The 16,318-nt window shown below is 48.8% G+C and overlaps 1 protein-coding gene across 2 annotated transcripts in view; it reads left to right on the forward strand.

Moving 5' to 3' along the window:
• The first annotated feature begins 428 nt into the window (after positions 1 to 428).
• KLHL22 (kelch like family member 22) overlaps positions 429 to 16,318 on the forward strand; it is a 37,105-nt gene continuing 21,215 nt past the window's right edge. The window contains exons 1-3 of one of the 2 annotated variants that reach the window (XM_040619561.1): positions 429 to 476; positions 5,903 to 6,168; positions 16,089 to 16,254. In XM_040619561.1, coding sequence (XP_040475495.1) covers positions 5,942 to 6,168; positions 16,089 to 16,254 — 393 coding nt within the window. In that variant the 5' untranslated portion in view covers positions 429 to 476; positions 5,903 to 5,941. Of the gene's footprint in view, positions 477 to 5,751; positions 6,169 to 16,088; positions 16,255 to 16,318 lie in introns of those variants that run through there. The other variant, XM_008697564.2, reaches the window with a different exon arrangement.

Here is a 16,318-nt window from a genome sequence, read left to right on the forward strand (position 1 = left end):
AGGAGTAGGTGAGAGAGGTAATGAGGAGGAAAGGAATAAAGGAGGGAAGGGATGGAAGGAATGAGTGAGTGAGGGAATGAATAAATGAGAGAACGAAGGAGAGGAAACGAGAGAAGGACGGAGGAAATCGATTTATAGGGCGCGACCCTTCCCAAAAGACACTGCTTCATTTATTCACTCATTCATTCGTTCAACCCGCCAGGTGCCAGGAGCTATGCCAGGTGTAGAGACGCACGGTCACCCAGGCGGCTGTAGCTCTTCTCCGCTGAGCCAAGACCAGAGCCGCGCCCACGGAAGAGCTGCTTCGGGCGGCGCCCCTCCCCCAGCCCCCCAGCGAGGCGCCCCCGGCCTCCGTCTACACCCGCCTGGCGCCTGCGCGGCGCGGACACGTGACTCGCCGAGGCCCCGCCCCGCGGCCGCCCGCCCGCCCCGCCCCCGCCTCCGGCGAGTGCGGCCTCGGCTTGCGGCGGCACCAGGTGAACTGCCAGGCGCGGGCCGGGCGGGCGGGATGGCAGCAAGCGCGGGTGGCGGGCAGCGGGCGGCGGGCGGCAGCGGGGCCCGGGCAAGCAGCTCTGGGAGCGCGGGAACGCAGGGGCGGGCGCGGGCGGGAGGCGCGGGAGTGGCGGCCTGAGGCGAGCCCGCGGCCTGACGTGGCGGGGGCGCGGCGGGCGGGACCCCCGGGCGCGGCTGGGCGGGGAGCTGGCGCTAGCAGAGATACTGGGCCTCGGCGCGGCTGCGGGGCCCGCGGGCCTCCTAGCCCTTGGGCTGGCCTGTCGCCCGTGGCGGGACTGAGCGCGGCCTTCCCAGCCGCGACCCTCTGTGCTGTGCGCGGGCGGGTCCTGCAACAGGCGGGTGGGGCGGGGCCGGGCTGCCACCACCTGGTGTGACCTTGGATCTTGGCCTTTGAGCCTCAGTTTCCCCAGCAGCTCACCGGGGCAGGGGGTCGGGGGACCCGCGGGCTGCAGCCGTGGGAGTCCAACCTCGCCAGCTCGCGCGGTTTCCAAAGAGAAGCTGGAGATCGCGCTGTCATTGCAAAATCTTCGGGTCCCGAAGCGTCGGCCGCGATTTCTGACTACTTCCAATGTTGGGCGGGCCGGAGTCTGGGGGTCGCCATCACCTTATGCCTAGGGTCCTTTTCGCGCCGGCCTTGGGCCGCAGGTTTGGCGCGCCAAGATGCCCCAACTCAAGCTTTCTGGATGGAAGACTCATTCCAGAGCTCATTCGAGTTGGCACTCTTGTGATGGCTCCCCATTCTGGAAATTAGTACCTGCTCCTTCCTCTCCTCTTCCCAACTGTCCCTTTTCCCTTTGTTGCAGACTTTGCTTCAGTGCTGCCAAGAATTTGGGTTCGTTGAAGGCAGACAATGTTTTGGGGCGCTTCAGAGGACTGAGGGGTGCCTGCTCAGTAAATGGTGTTGAGTTGAAAATTCTTCAAAAATACTTTTGACTTTGTCATCCATGAATTCACAGAAAATCATTTTACGTCCTTCAGTTTGTACCTACTTGGGACATAAAGCTTCCTTCCTGCTCCCCTCAAAAGCTTTGAACAGCACAGAATGGAGGGGCCTTGCTTGTGATGAGTAGAACAGAAATGTTATGGAGCTGGAGGGAACTCAATCTAGGGAAAGACTTCATGATAGAGTAATCCCTGTAAAATGAATAGGAGAAAGAAGGTGCCACCAAGTGAGCTCCCAAGAACATTCATGGGGAAGGAATCACAAAAGAAGTGTTGCATTTGACTTAATTCTTTATTTTTTGAAATTTTACTAATTACCAAAACGTAGTTGCACTGTGAAATGCTGTTTTTCATCTAAGCATTGGTGGGCTAGATAGTGGTTAGAACTAGGTTCTTTTTTTTTTTTTTTTTAAGATTTTATTTATTTATTTGACAGAGATAGAGACAGCCAGCGAGAGAGGGAACACAAGCAGGGGGAGTGGGAGAGGAAGAAGCGGGCTCATAGCGGAGGAGCCTGATGTGGGGCTCCATCCCATAACACCGGGATCACGCCCTGAGCCGAAGGCAGACGCTTAACTGCTGTGCCACCCAGGTGCCCCTGGAACTAGGTTCTCATACTTTGCTGGTGGGAGAATAAATTAGTATAACCTCTAATGGAGGGCAGTTTGGCAATATACATTCAAATGACAAACATTAAAATTAGTATGATCCAGCAGTTATGTATCTAGACAGTTTTCCTCAGATAACTGCTGCATATGTGGTATATCTAAATGATTTTCAGTGTGTAACTGTTTGCAAAAGCAAACAATTGGAGGAAACCCAGATGTCTCTGTGAAAAGGATTGGTTAAATAACGTGGTTATCCATACAGTGGACTGTGGGAAGGATATTAAGTTTTCATATCCAGAAGTTAACGAAGGGGGGAAATGGTGTAGATTTACAGATGTGCCTTTGAATCTGTAGATGTCCCCTACCAGAGAAGGTAGAATTGTAGTTTTCTTGTGGGAGAGGATCTGGTTGGGGCATAAGTGGAAGGAAAATTTAAGTTTCATAACCTACCTTTCTGTGCCTTTTGAATTTGAATGTGAACATATTAAAAAATAAGTTTGAGAATTTAGTTTTTAAATATTTCGTACTAACGGAAAAGTTACCACCTCTCTCTATCAGATCCTAATGTTTTGTCTTCTTTGTTTTTGTTTGTTTGTTTTGAAGAAATAAAACATTCCCTTTTTCCTTCCTGGAGAAAATCATGATCCTGAATTCCTTTAATGTGCCCATGCTATGTTCTACTGTAACGCCTATCTATAAGCAAAATTGGACGGTATTTTGTTGTGTGATTTCAAACTTTTTGTATTATATGTATTCTGCAGTGTGCTTTTTTTCCCCCTCTGCGTGGCTGTGAGATTTCTGCACATTGATGACCATAGCTTGAGCTCTAGTTTGCCCATTTTAACTGTTGTCTAGTATTCTGTTGGCTCACAGTGTTGCCGCATTCATTCCTCTGAGGATGGACATTTTGGTCGTGGCCGGTGCTTGCTTTATGAACAAGGCTCTGAAGCATGATCTTGAATATGTTGCACTCTGAACTGTGCTCTTGCAGAGCAGGGAATTGGTTCGTTTTCTTCACACCACTCTCAGCACCTAGCTTAGCTCCTTAAATTGTGCTTGATAAATGTGCTTTGCTTGCCCAAGGAGGCAGTCTTCTCCTACTGTATTCTGTACTCTATAGTAAGTGTAGCTGCCACGGGTTCCTTCCCAAAGGGGCAGAAGTGCTAATGTGGGTTGTGGACCCACCACTGATTGATGTCTGTTGGAGCAGTCAGTCCCCGCTGCCACCCTTAGAGAAGGAAGCCCTCTCGACTCCCTGGTGGTCATGGTGGTGAGGAGGAGGCTTAGATTTGGAGATAATGAGCTAAGTGCTCAGAGTCATGTGGTTACAAGCGGTACAAACAGTCATGGAGTTTTGCGATGTGGGTGAGATAAAGCCCTAACTGGTGAGTAGATAGGCCGGCTTCAGTGATGGAGCATGCCTGTTGTGTTCTTGATACAGTGACGGAGAAGTGATCGAACTAGACCTCGACCAATATGAGGTTATAAAGAGGTCTGGTGGGAGTCTGATGGTGTTTAGAGGATGACAGGTGTCCCTTTTGGTCTAAGGGCTAGTGACAGGGTACAGGGGAAAGGAACATTTGAGCCAGATCATGGGGAGACCTAAGCGGAAAGCAGTAGGGAGCCACTGCTTGGGAAGCCAGGCTTCTGGGCATTTGGGGACCCCCTGCGGCCTGAGCAGGGGAGCTGGGGGGGATGGGACAGGAGGACGAAAGCCAGTTGGGAGTGTCATTGCTGTGGTCTGACCCAGAGTGGTGGCCATGGAGAATAAGTGGATGGCATCTGAGATGGGAGAGAATGAATCAGAACTAGAGGGTCTGATAGACACAGGTATAAAAAGGAAAAGTGATCATTGAAACCATGAGGTTTCTAATGTGGAAATCGTGGCTGTATGGATAAGTAAACTAGACCAGTGGGGAAGGGTGTTGGCTGGATTAGGCATCAAGCTGGAGGTGCATTTGGGAATATAGGGTAGATTCTTGGGAAAGAGGGGTGGGCTGGGGTAGAGTGTGTTGGTTGAAGGGATCAGAAAAGAGAGCATTGACATGGGGCAGAGTTTCAAGTCAAGAGAGGTAGTTATTAGGGGGCTACCCCTTGGCCCCGGCTGTCTGTGTGTGAGCCAGTCCAGGGTGCGGACGAAGCAGTGGGTAGGTGGGTGAAGGTCCCAAATCAGGAGGCACACTGAGGGGCCAGCACAGAGAGGAATGGAGCATGTTGGATGGGAAGCAGCAGAGAGTCCAAAGCAGTCAGGTGTGCTCCTAAGCTGTTGTGGTGAGGACAGAGGCCTCTTCTTTTTGGCAAGGTTTTTTTGTTTGTTCGTTTGTTTAAATAGGCTCCACGCCCAGCGTGGAGCCCAATGCGGGGCTTGACCTCTCCACCCTGAAATCAAGACCTGAGCTGAGATCAAGAGTCAGGTGCTTAACCACCTGAGCCACCCAGGCGCCCCAGTTTGGCAAGTTTTATAGTAGAATCTGTTTTTCTCCCCTCCCCCCTTTTTAAAAAATTTTAAGTAGGCTCCACAGCCAGGATGGGACTTGAACTCACAACCCTGAGATTAAGAGTCCCATGCTCTACTGACTGAATTAGCGAGGTGCCCCTTTCATTTTTTTCTCTTAAAGATACAGTAGAGGGAATTGGAGAAGGAACTAATTTGGGAGAGGGGATAGTGGAATGCCATAGGTGGTGAAGGCAGATGTTCACAGGCAGTGTGGCAGGTGACACCTGGCTGGGTGACAGTGCTGTGGCTAGAGTGCTTAGCTAAGGCCCGGAGTGCAGTGCAGGACTGGCTCCCCCTGACTCAGAATGCATGGCCAAAGTGTGTTTAAGGTAGGTTTATTTTACCGATTGGGTTTCTGAGGCTTCAACTCAAATCATTGTGCATGTTTTGAATGTACTCAATTATTACAAAGTAACCTGGAGCTAAAAACATGCTGCAGATGATCTTGAATGCACCAGCTCTAGTTGAAATTACTGTGCTTGACTCTCAGAATCTTGGTAAAAGAAGACAGGTCCTGGACCCTCCCCTGGGTCTCTCTCTTTTTAATTTTTTATTTATTTTTAAGATTTTATTTATTTATTTATTTGACGAGGAGGGGAGAGAGAGAGAATAAGCAGGGGGAGTGGCAGAGGGAGAGGGAGAAGCAGGCTCCCCACTGAGCAGGGAGCCCAACTCAGGGCTCAATCCCAGGACCCTGGGATCATGACCTGAGCTCAAGGCAGACGCTTAACCGATTGAGCCACCCAGGCACCTCTTTCTCTCTCTTTTTTTTAAGTAAACTCTGTTCCCAGTGTGGGGCTCGAACTCACCACCTGGAGATTAAGAGTCGCATGCTCTACCAACTGAGCCAGCCAGGTTTTGTTTCGTTCTTTCTCAATGGGAGAGAGGAAGAGCTGTTGAGAACCTGGTCTGTGCTGGTGCTTTATATTCATCGTTTACCAATTTTAGATTTCCCCAACGGGCAGGGTGCTTTTATTTCCCTTTTTTCATTTGAGGAACCCGAGACTCAGGTTGGTCATGTGGTGAGTCCATGGGAGGGCCGGGGCCCCAACCAAGGTCAGTCTGTCTCCAGAACCCTTCTGTGTCCCAGAGACGTTAAAGGAGATAAAATTTAATGAAGAATTTTGGCGATGAAGGGACATAGGTCTTCAGGAGGGAGTCCCCAAGTCTGGGGAAGCAGTGGGAGGGGAGAGGGAATTTGTGGATTTTAGACCACAGGGAAAGCACAGGTGAGCTGGTGGGAGGAGCAGAAGCGCCGTGAGCAGCACGTGCCACTGGGCCAGTCTGTGCGCTGCGTGGTGTTGCTTCCCCGGCTTACTCCCTGTCCCCTCTGTCTTGCCAGCTGACAGCCGCAGCGGTGAGGTCTGGTGTGGTGGTCAGGATGGCGGAGGAGCAGGCGTTCACCCAGCTGTGCAAGTTGCCTGTGCAGCCCTCACACCCACATTGTGTCAACAACACCTACCGGAGTGCACAGCACTCCCAGGCCTTGCTCCGGGGGCTGCTGGCTCTCCGGGACAGCGGCATCCTCTTTGATGTTGTCCTGGTGGTGGAGGGGAGACACATTGAGGCCCATCGAATCTTGCTGGCTGCGTCCTGTGATTACTTCAGGTGAGTTACATGCACATGTTCTCACAAGTAAAGTAACACAGGTAATCCTCGTTCCACTAGGTGTTTGTGTTGGCACCACAGTGACCGGGTGGGAGGAACCAGTCGGAAGCTGCCAAGTCCCCTGCTCTCCCCGAGCTCCTCCCACTGCTTGTTGTAGTGACTCACCAACACTGAGCGGGACTGAGGGGTCTTTGAATCTGTTTTTCTTTTTTACTTTATTATTTTTTTAACATTTTATTTATTTGAGAGAGAGAGCGAGCGAGAGAGAGCAGAGCACAAGCCAGGGGAAGGGCAGAGGGAGAGGGAAGAGCAGACTCCCTGCTGAGCAGGGAGCCTGACACGGGGCTTGATCCCAGGGATCATGACCTGAGTTGAAGGCAGACGCTTAACTGACTGAGCCACCCAGGCACCCTTGAATCTGTTTTTCTTTCAGCTCTTCTGGGACATGTTCTCCCCCCCCCCTTTTTTTAAGTTTATTTACTTACTTATTTTTAAGTAATCTCTAGCCAGCGTGGGTGGGGCTGGAATTCACAACGCTGAGATCAAGAGTGGCATGCTCTTCCGGCCAGGCAAACCTTCCCCCGCTTTTTTCCTATTTTTTAAAAAGACAACACGCTTGACTTTACTTTTCCTTTTGGATTTTATAAAATGAATTTTCTGTATCTTGGTATAAAACAGATTTTCTTTCTATTTATTCTGGTTTCCCCAGCATTTCATTTTGAGAAATTTCAGATCTGTGGAAAGTTGAAAGAATAATATTACGAACACCTGAATACCAGTTGTTACCATTTTACCATATTTCCTTTCTCTTCACACACAAAGACATATACACGCCTTTTTTAAGATATTGGCGCTTTATGCCTTAGTCTTTCAGTGCCCCCCCCATGCCCCCCCAGTGGTATTCTTATAATGCTAACTGGAAGCCTGGATGAGCCCTGTGGGTGCTGAGGCCAAGGCCAGGTGGTCAGTTGTGTATACACATTGTCCACACAGCCATGTGATGTGTGAAGTTGTGCCTTTTGTGCCCCTTCCCTGGCCCACACCTTCTCATCTTTTTTTTCTTTTTTTGGTTAAGATTGTATTTATTTGAGAGAGAGCGAGCGTGCATGAAACAGGGGAGGGGCAGAGGGACAAGCAGATTCCCTGCTGAGTGCAGAGCCCCACTCAGCCCAGTCTCAGGACCCCGAGATCATGACCCTAGCAGAAGTCAGATGTTAACCGACTGAGCCACCCAGGCGCCCCATACCTTCTCATCTTGAGTGCCTAAGCCTCTGACCTTCCTCCCTGCCCCCCACCGTGGATTCTTGGTCCCTCGGGGTTTCTGTGGCCTCCTTCATCCCAGCCACTGGCATATTGGGAAGATTTGGTGCTGCTACCCTCCTTGTGAGAGGAGGCTCAGGAATGAGCCTCAGCCATGGCCACCTGCTTCCCATTCCAGCTCTGATTCTGTTTTATTGTTTCATCTTCAAGTATTGGTTATAGTTCTCGGCTTGTTGTTTTTTGTTCTTTTTTTTTTTTTTTTTTAAGATTTTGTTTATTTGAGAGAGAGAGGGAGTATGTTGGGGGGGGTGGAAGTGGGAGGGGAGGGGCAGAGGGGGAAGGAGAGAAAATCTGAAGCGGACTATACTCAGCATAGAGCCTGATGTGGGTCTCAGTCCCACGACCGCGAGATCATGACCTGAGCCAAAACCAAGAGTTGGATGCTTAACCTACTGAGCCACTCAGGCGCCCCTGTTTGTTTTTTAAGTAATCGCTATTCCCAGCGTGAGGCTGGAACTCATGACCCTGAGGTCAAGAGTTGCATGCTCCACTGACTGAGCCAGTCAGGCACCCCAGTTCTCATTTTTTGATTTTAGGAACTATCAAGTGAAATATTTCTTCATGATATAAGTACCTCCTGTTCTCCAGAAGGAGTTTATAGAGTATGACCAGTGGTGGCCTAGGACAGATATGGCCAGGCTTTCTTGCCTGTACTTTTGCTGTTACTCAGCAGTGCTGCCCGCCCTTCTCTGCCTTTCCTGCCCTGCAGTGTTATCTTCTGGGTCTGGCTGAGGTGCCTCTTCCTCTGGGTAGCTTTCTCTAGTTGTCCTGTATCCTTTCCCAGCCTCTGGCTCTCAGGGCTGGCTCTTCCCTGCAGGAGGCCGTTGACCCCTTGGGGATGGAGAGCTGCACGGCCCTGGATCACCCTTGTCTTGGGAGGCACCCCCTGCAGAGATCCTCCTTTGGTGTGTACTCTGTGCAGGGTTTAGGGATTGACTAAACCGTGCATCTTGGGTCTTGTTTTTTGATTTGTAATGACTGTCCACTGTACTAATCTTCTGGCTCCCATGGCCCTCTCCTGCTTTGCCCTGTCTACTTCTCCTGTGCTGGTTCCTGTGCTCCCCACCCCTATGTGTCAGGTGGCACAAGTGTTCTGTCCTATGTGTGATGGCCACCCTGGGTCATATATCTCTCCCTCAGTTTTCCTACTGTGAATTATAAGGCAGTCATTTATATTCACCTCAGTGCCTGTGATTTTGAAAATTTGGATAACATTGATGGTTTTGTAGAAAGTGTATATTGACAGAACTTCACTCCTAAAAAGAAAGTTTTATTCTCCACAAAAACACGAGGCCCAGACGTGTCCGGGGAGTTGTACCTTTTATGAACAGACTCTAATGCCATTTAAACTTTCAGAGCAGATAAAGAAAAAAGAAGTCTCCAAAAGATTTTTTCCTTAAGATTTTATTCATTTATTTGACAGCACAGGAAGGGGGAGTGGTGGAAGGAGAGGGAGAAGCAGGTTCCCCGCTGAGCAGGGAGCCAAGGATGAGGGGCTTGATCTCAGGACCCTGGAATCATGACCTGAGCCAAAGGCAGACACTTAACCAACTAAGCCACCCAGGCCTCCCTCCAAAAAAAATTTTTTTAAAGATTTTATTTCTTCATTTATTGAGCAAGTGAGAGAAAGCACGAGTTATGGGGGGAGGAGCAGAGGGAGAGGGACAAGCAGACTCTGTGCTGAGCACCGAGCCTGATGGGGGTTTGTTTCCACTACCCCGAGATCCTGAGTTTGAAATCAGGAGTCAGACACTTAACGGACTGAGCCATCCAGGTGCCCCTGTGAGTTTCTAAATTTCTTTTAAAGAGAGTTACGTAACATTGGCATCAAAATCGGACAGATAGCCAACACACAAGAAGATTGCAGCTCGTTTGTGATTGACAGTGTGGAGTCTTCAGTGAGATCTCGGTGCAGAGCTCTGCAGCAGCACCATCCCGTAGCCCAGGGGGGCTTTGTTCCATGTTGTTCACTCAAAGGGGGACCTTGCCTGTAGCGCTTTACAGATATCAGTATCCATTCCAGGAGCTAAAATGCTTTTTTTTTTTTTTTAAGATTTTATTTATTTATCTTTGGGAGAGTACACGCATGCAGGTGCACAAGCAGGGGGAGCGGCGGGCAGAGGGAGAAGCAGGCTCCCCGCTGAGCAGGGAGCCCGATGCGGGACTCCATCCCAGGACCCTGGGATCATGACCTGAGCTGAAGGCAGACGCTTCACCGACTGAGCCACCCAGGTGTCCCTAAAATACTTTTTGAATTGGTGAAAAAAAGTTGAAGGCACCAGTTTACCCCTGCCCTCCCACATCATCTCCCCACCTCACCGCCCACACCATGGTAACTATTTTCCAAAGTTCCTCTTCATCCATACACTGTTGCTTTTTGCAGATACTAGTCCAGAGTACTGAAACCCCCAAAGCCCCGAAATATGAAAGTTGTTTTATTTTGGTTTTTTGTTCCACTGTGTTGCTAAAACGTCACTAAGTGTATTCAGGGGATCTCCTAGAGCTGTTTTTTGTTAGTTGGTAGCTGTCCAGTCATTAATTTTGTGGGGGGATGGGGAAAGCTGGGTTCTCCCACATTGCCATTTTTTCCATGAGTTTTTATTTTTGTTTTTTAAATTTTGGTACAAGTCTATTAAACTATAAAACCTGCCCTAAACTGATGTGAGGCTAATTTTATGTTTATCCTATTTAGTGTATGTCTTTTACATTTTGCTTCGGAAATACTAAGGAGTCTGGATGTGAGGTACTGACCCAGACCCTGCACGGCTGTGACATCATACACGACATGGGCGCCGTGTTTCTCCAGTGGAAACCTTTTGAATTCTGAGACATACTTGGCCTCCAGGGTTTGGACCAGGGATTGGGGGCCTGAACAAGGTGATGTAGGGAATGTTCCCCACTGTACATCAGAGGGCGCTCACTGGACATCTGGTTATGGTACCCTAGCGGCAGAGGCGGCCCTCATTCTGCAGAGTTTTCTGTGTTGTTCATGCCCTCCACTTACTTTGTTGGTGCCCTGCTGTGATTTTAAACACATGATAAGATTTACCATCTTAACCATTTTTAAGTGTACAGCTGAGTAGTATTAAGTGTGTTCGTGCTGTTGCGGAAGGGGTCTCCAGAACTTTCTCATCTTCCCAAACTGAAACTCTGTACCCATTAAACAACAACTCTCTATACCCCTCCTTTTGGCCCCTGGTAACCACCATTCCACTTTCTGTTTCCATGAATTTGACTACTCTAGGAACATTTTATAAGTGAAATCATATATATTTGTCCTTCTGTGACTGGTTTCTTTCACTTAACATAATGTCCTCAGGGTTCATCCATGTTGTAGCATGTGTCAGAATTTCCTTCCTCTTTAAGGTTGAACAGTATCCCGCTGTGTGAATAGACCATTTTGTTAATCCATTCATCTGTGGAGAGACACTTGCATTGTTTCCACCTCTTGGCTATTGTGAATAATGCTGCTATGAACGTGGATGTTTATATATCTTCTTGAGACCCTGCTTTCAGTTCTTCTGGGTGTATACCCAGAAGTAGAATTGCTGGGTTATATGTTAATTCTGTATCGAATTGAGGAGCGTCTATACTGTTCTCTGCAGTAGCTGCCACCATTTCACATTCCCACCAGCAGTGCACAAGGGTTCCATTATCTCTGTATTCTCACCAACACGTGTTATTTTCTGTTTGTTTGTTTGTGTGTGTGTGTGTGTGTGTGTGTTTTTGTTTTGTTTTGTTTTGTTTTTGGGTAGTGGCCATCCTAATGGTTATGAGGTATGGACATCATTTTTTTCTTTTTTTTTTTTTCTTTTTTTTTTATGATTTATTTATTTTAGAGAGAGGAGCACATTCACGGGGGTGGTGGGTAGAGTCTTAGGCACACTCCACGCTGAGCACAGAGTCCGACACGGGGCTTGATATCACACCCTGAGGTCACAACCTGAGCTGAAATCAAGAGTTGGATGCTTCATTGACTGCGCCACTCAGGCACTCCTGGGCATCATTTTAAAGTTTTTCCCCTTTTCAGTTTTTATCTTCTCATAACTTGAGTGTTACAGAAAAGTAGTAAGACTATGATAAAGAATTAGGCATCCGTTTTTGGTTAAAAACAACAAAAACAAAAGGAGCGGGTATATATTTCATTTTTCTTTTAACCTTTTTTCCTCGCTAACTCTTACTTTGAAGGATGTCAGGGACGCCTGGGTGGCTCAGTTGGTTCGGCTCAGGTCACGATCTCAGGGTCCTGGGATCGAGTCCCAAGTTGGATTCATTGCCCAGTGGTGAGCCTGCTTGTCCCTCTCCCTGCTCTCGTGCTCTTGCCCTCTCTCTCCCTCATCAATAAATAAGTAAATGCTTAAAAAAAACAAAAAGATGTCAATCCTATAGAAAAGCTGAAAGATCGGTATCATGAACAACCTTGCCCTTCACCCAGATTCATCACTTAGCATTTTGCATATTCGCTTCAGAATAACTTGAGGATATAACAGCTTATCTGGAAATACTTCACTGCACTTCCAAGGATAAGAGCCTTCTGTAGGGGCGCCTGGGTGGCGCAGTCGTTAAGCGTCTGCCTTCGGCTCAGGGCGTGATCCCGGCGTTCTGGGATCGAGCCCCACGTCAGGCTCCTCCGCTGGGAGCCTGCTTCTTCCTCTCCCACTCCCCCTGCTTGTGTTCCCTCTCTCGCTGGCTGTCTCTCTCTCTCTGTCGAATAAATAAATAAAATCTTAAAAAAAAAAAGAGCCTTCTGTAATATATCTGTAATAACATTATAAATCTAAGAGCATTTATAGTCCTTCCATAATTTTATCTTATATGGAGTCCATATTCAAATTTTCCAATTGTCCCCAAAATGTCTTCTATCTCCTTCCTTCTTCCCCTCTCCATTCTGGATTCAGTCAAGGTCCACACACTGCATGGACACCCCAAAGAGTGAGTCCATGTACCACAGAGCACAGGAAAGCACCCTGAGGGGGTGCGTGTGGAGTAAAACGTCTAGTAGTAAACGTAACGTGTGAGTGCCAGGTCTGTGAGAGGCTGGCTTGTGAGATAGAAGAGCCCATCGTGTCCATCACAGGGATGCTAGCTCTCGCTCCATCAGTCTATATGTGTAATGCATTCCCAATAAAAATACCAAAAGACTTTATGGGGGGTGGGAGGATTGCACAAACTGATTCTAAAGTCCGAATTTTCAAAAGCAAGCAATGGCCAGGAAATTATTGGGAAGGTAATAAAAGGAGACTGGTTCTACCCTGCGGTCACACGTGTTACGGAGCTGCAGGAATCCAAGCTGCTTCTGGTGCCTGAGGAGATACGGGAACATTGTTGGGAAAGGAGTGACTTTGAACACAGACACAAGCCTGACAGGAGCTTGGTGTTTTATTAAAGATGGCATCCCAGGTGGGGGAAGGTGATGATGGGGTGTCCCTCTCGAAAAACAAAGTTGCCCCTTGTCTCACACGTTGTACCAAAATAAACTTCAGGTGGATCGATTTGTTGTTGTTAAATGATCTGTTATTGAAATATTTTCCTTTGTAGTTCTTAACTAGCTGGCCATTCCAGTAACCTCTGTTGATGTCACCTGTGGTGTCATGAGGGTGGCGGCCAAAGGCATTGCAGGCCCAGCCTGGGCAGTCCCCAGGATCACTTTAATGGCTCCAGAGAATGAGTTCTCTGGCTAAAAACGCTGCCGCATCTATCAGGCAGTGTTGATACTCTCATCAAAAGTGATGGTTCCACTGTGCTTAATGTTTTTCTGCTTCTTTCTGTCTCTTGGTGGTTCCTTGAGGGGTTTGATAATCAGGGCAGAGGTAAAAGGTACCACTTCAATCTAGGCCTATTTGTTCTGTGTTTGTTTGTTTGTTTTAAATTTTAAGTAGGTTCCAAGCCCAGCCTGGGACTCTAACTCACAACCCTGAGATCAAGACCTGGGCGCTTAGCCAACTGAGCCACCCAGGCATCCTGGGGCCTGTGTGTTCTGAACGGTCAGTTTCACTGTAATCCTTAGACCCTTCCAATCACTGGTTGCCTTGGTGATGTCATCACTAACCTTTTTTGGAGACAGCCCCAGGGGGCCGGTCTTGGGGGCCAGGGCAGACATGGCACCGACTTCCCCACCAGCGCACCTCAGGTGTAAGACCTTGATCTCATTGGGGTCAAACTTGGTGGACGGAGCATGGGCGGAGGTGGCTGGTGTTATATGAACCTGGATTCAGGATGACCAAAGAGAGTTGTGCCTCAAGTGGTTCAGCAGTTTTTCTTTTTTTTAAGTAGGCTCCACACCCAACGTGGGGCTTGAACTCAGGACTCTGAGGTCAAGAGTTGCATGCTCTACCAACTGAGCCAGCCCGGTACCCCAATCAACAATTAAAAAAACTATAGAGGATAGCATGGGAAAAATTGTTTTTTAAGATTTATTTATTTATTTGAGAGAGTGCGCTCACAAGCATGCGAGCGGGGGGTGGGTTACAAGGGGCAGAGGGAAAGGGAAAGAGAGAATCCTAAGCAGGTTCCACGCTCAGCACAGAGCTCGACATGGGGGCTTGATGTCACAACCCCGAGATCATGACTGAGCCGAAACCAAGAGTCTGATTTCTCAACTGACCGAGCCACCCCAGCACCCCGGGGAAATGTTTTTTAATGTTATCTCAGAGAGAAAAGCCTTTCTAAGTCTGGCATAAAACTCACAGGCAAAAAAGAAAACGAGAAATTTGCATTCAAAACAGACAAACTTCTGCATGGCAAACAGCATCGTCAAATCAAAAGATCCGAGGGAGGAAAAAAATTTCAACTCATTCGAAAAAGGGCAGATTTTGTCAAATTGACAAGACAGAGTCTAATAGAAATTGGACAAAGAATCTGGACTGTTAAAAAAAAAAAAGCATAGAAATGGCACTTTAAAGGGTGCCTGGCTAGCTCGGTTGGGTCTCAGGGTCATGAGATTGAGCCCCACGTCGGGTTCTGTGCTGAGCGTAGAGCCTGCTTGGGATACTCCCTCCCTTTTCTCTCTAAGGAACAAAAATAGGTAACCTGAGTGTGTTGCAGCCGCAGGTTAAATCAAGCATGACAGCCTTTACAGGAAGAGGGGCAGCCCTATGTATAGCTAAGGAGCCATTTCCAAGATGCATTGTTAAGTCAAAATGGGATGTAGAGTATAAGATACATGGACTGCCTTTGGGTGTAGTGCTGCCCTGGGAAGGGGAGCTGCTGGCCTGGAGCAGAGCAGAGGAGGGAGGGGAAGAGCAAAACTTTCACCCTGGTGTATATTTAAAGTCTTGCACTGCTATATATATTACCTAGTTGAAAAATAAACAGAATGTAAAAATAGCTACTCTGTCCCCTGTATGTGGCTGTCATATTTCAGCCCTGCCGCCTCCCCTGATGACCAGCCGCTTTCCCCCTGAACAACTAATTAACTGGCTTCCCTGGGATGCGTCAGGGGCATCTCACTGATGGTGACTCCGACCTCACTCTCTGACCCCGTTCCTCCCAAGTTCCTGTCAGTCCAGCTAACCCAGCCAAGGGCTCGGGTTCCTCCAGTGCTCTCCTAGATTCAGTCCTTCAGCATGTTCCCTCTGCCACCGCCCCCCCCACCCCGGGCCCGCAAGAACCCTCTTGCCTGAAAAGTCTGCTCACACCACCCTCCTGTGTAAAATTCCCCGACAGCGCTTCATTGTGCTTGGATTTCAATCCTGACTCAGTTTTGACCTGGGGGAAGCAGGCTCTGGCCCTGTCTCACCTGCTCACTTCGTCCTTGTGCTGGTCTTGCTGTCTTGCATACTGAACTCATCCCTGCCCCAGGACTTGAGCTCCTGTCTCCGCCGCCTGGAATGCCATCCACTGGCTGGTGAGGTGCCACCCAACCCCGTCGCGGCCTGTCCTTGCTCCTCATCACAGTCCACCTGCTCCCCCCCTCCCGGCTGGGCACTCCTAGATCCGGTGCCTTGTTGTGCTTCTTTCTAGCATTTCCTCACTCAGAAATGCCCTATTCTCCTCCCTAGCATCAAACTCCTTGTAAGTAGGAGTCTTAACTACTTTACTTGACTATTAATCCTCTGACCCTAAATGGTACTTGGCATTTAGTTTTTCAGTATATTTTGGATGAAATGACTTTTATGACTTGTTTCCCATTTATTTATTCATCCATTCATTCATGACATGCTCTGGGCTGCTGCTGTGATCCAGGAAGTATATTGTGGATGCAGCAGGAAGCAAGCCAGACGTTGTCCTTGGCTCCAGGAGGCTCAGGTGCCACACCCTGCAGCACGTGAAACACAGACAGTGATTTCTAGGATGGCTGTCCAAACTTGATCAGGAGCTGGTGGGCACCTTCTGTGGCTAGACTCAGAGCACAGAGCGAACCAGCGTTCTGTTGCTCATCACTGCTGGGTGATGCTCCCTGCTCCCTCTCACTCTCTGCGGCCTGGGCTGGTGTCCTGATTGATACAGATTTGCTCATTGTGGGGCTTGAACTCATGACCCTGAGATCAAGACCTGAGCTGAGATCAAGAGTCGGACGCTTAACAGACTGAGCCACCCAGGCGCCCTTATCGTTGATAAAGATTGATACGACAGCACTGTTTCATGTTTTTACTTTGCAGAGGAATGTTTGCTGGGGGATTGAAGGAGATGGAGCAGGAAGAGGTCCTGATCCACGGCGTGTCCTACAATGCCATGTGCCAAATCCTGCATTTCATTTATACCTCTGAGTTGGAGCTCAGCCTCAGCAATGTCCAGGAGACGCTGGTCGCCGCCTGCCAGCTGCAGGTGAGGCTGCCCTTGCTCCAGCAAGGCAGACCCAAACCCAGGGGGTGAGCCCCGGGTGTCTGCT

Source organism: Ursus maritimus, unplaced genomic scaffold (genome assembly GCF_017311325.1).
Source record: "Ursus maritimus isolate PB19 unplaced genomic scaffold, ASM1731132v1 scaffold_33, whole genome shotgun sequence".
NCBI lineage: Eukaryota > Metazoa > Chordata > Mammalia > Carnivora > Ursidae > Ursus > Ursus maritimus.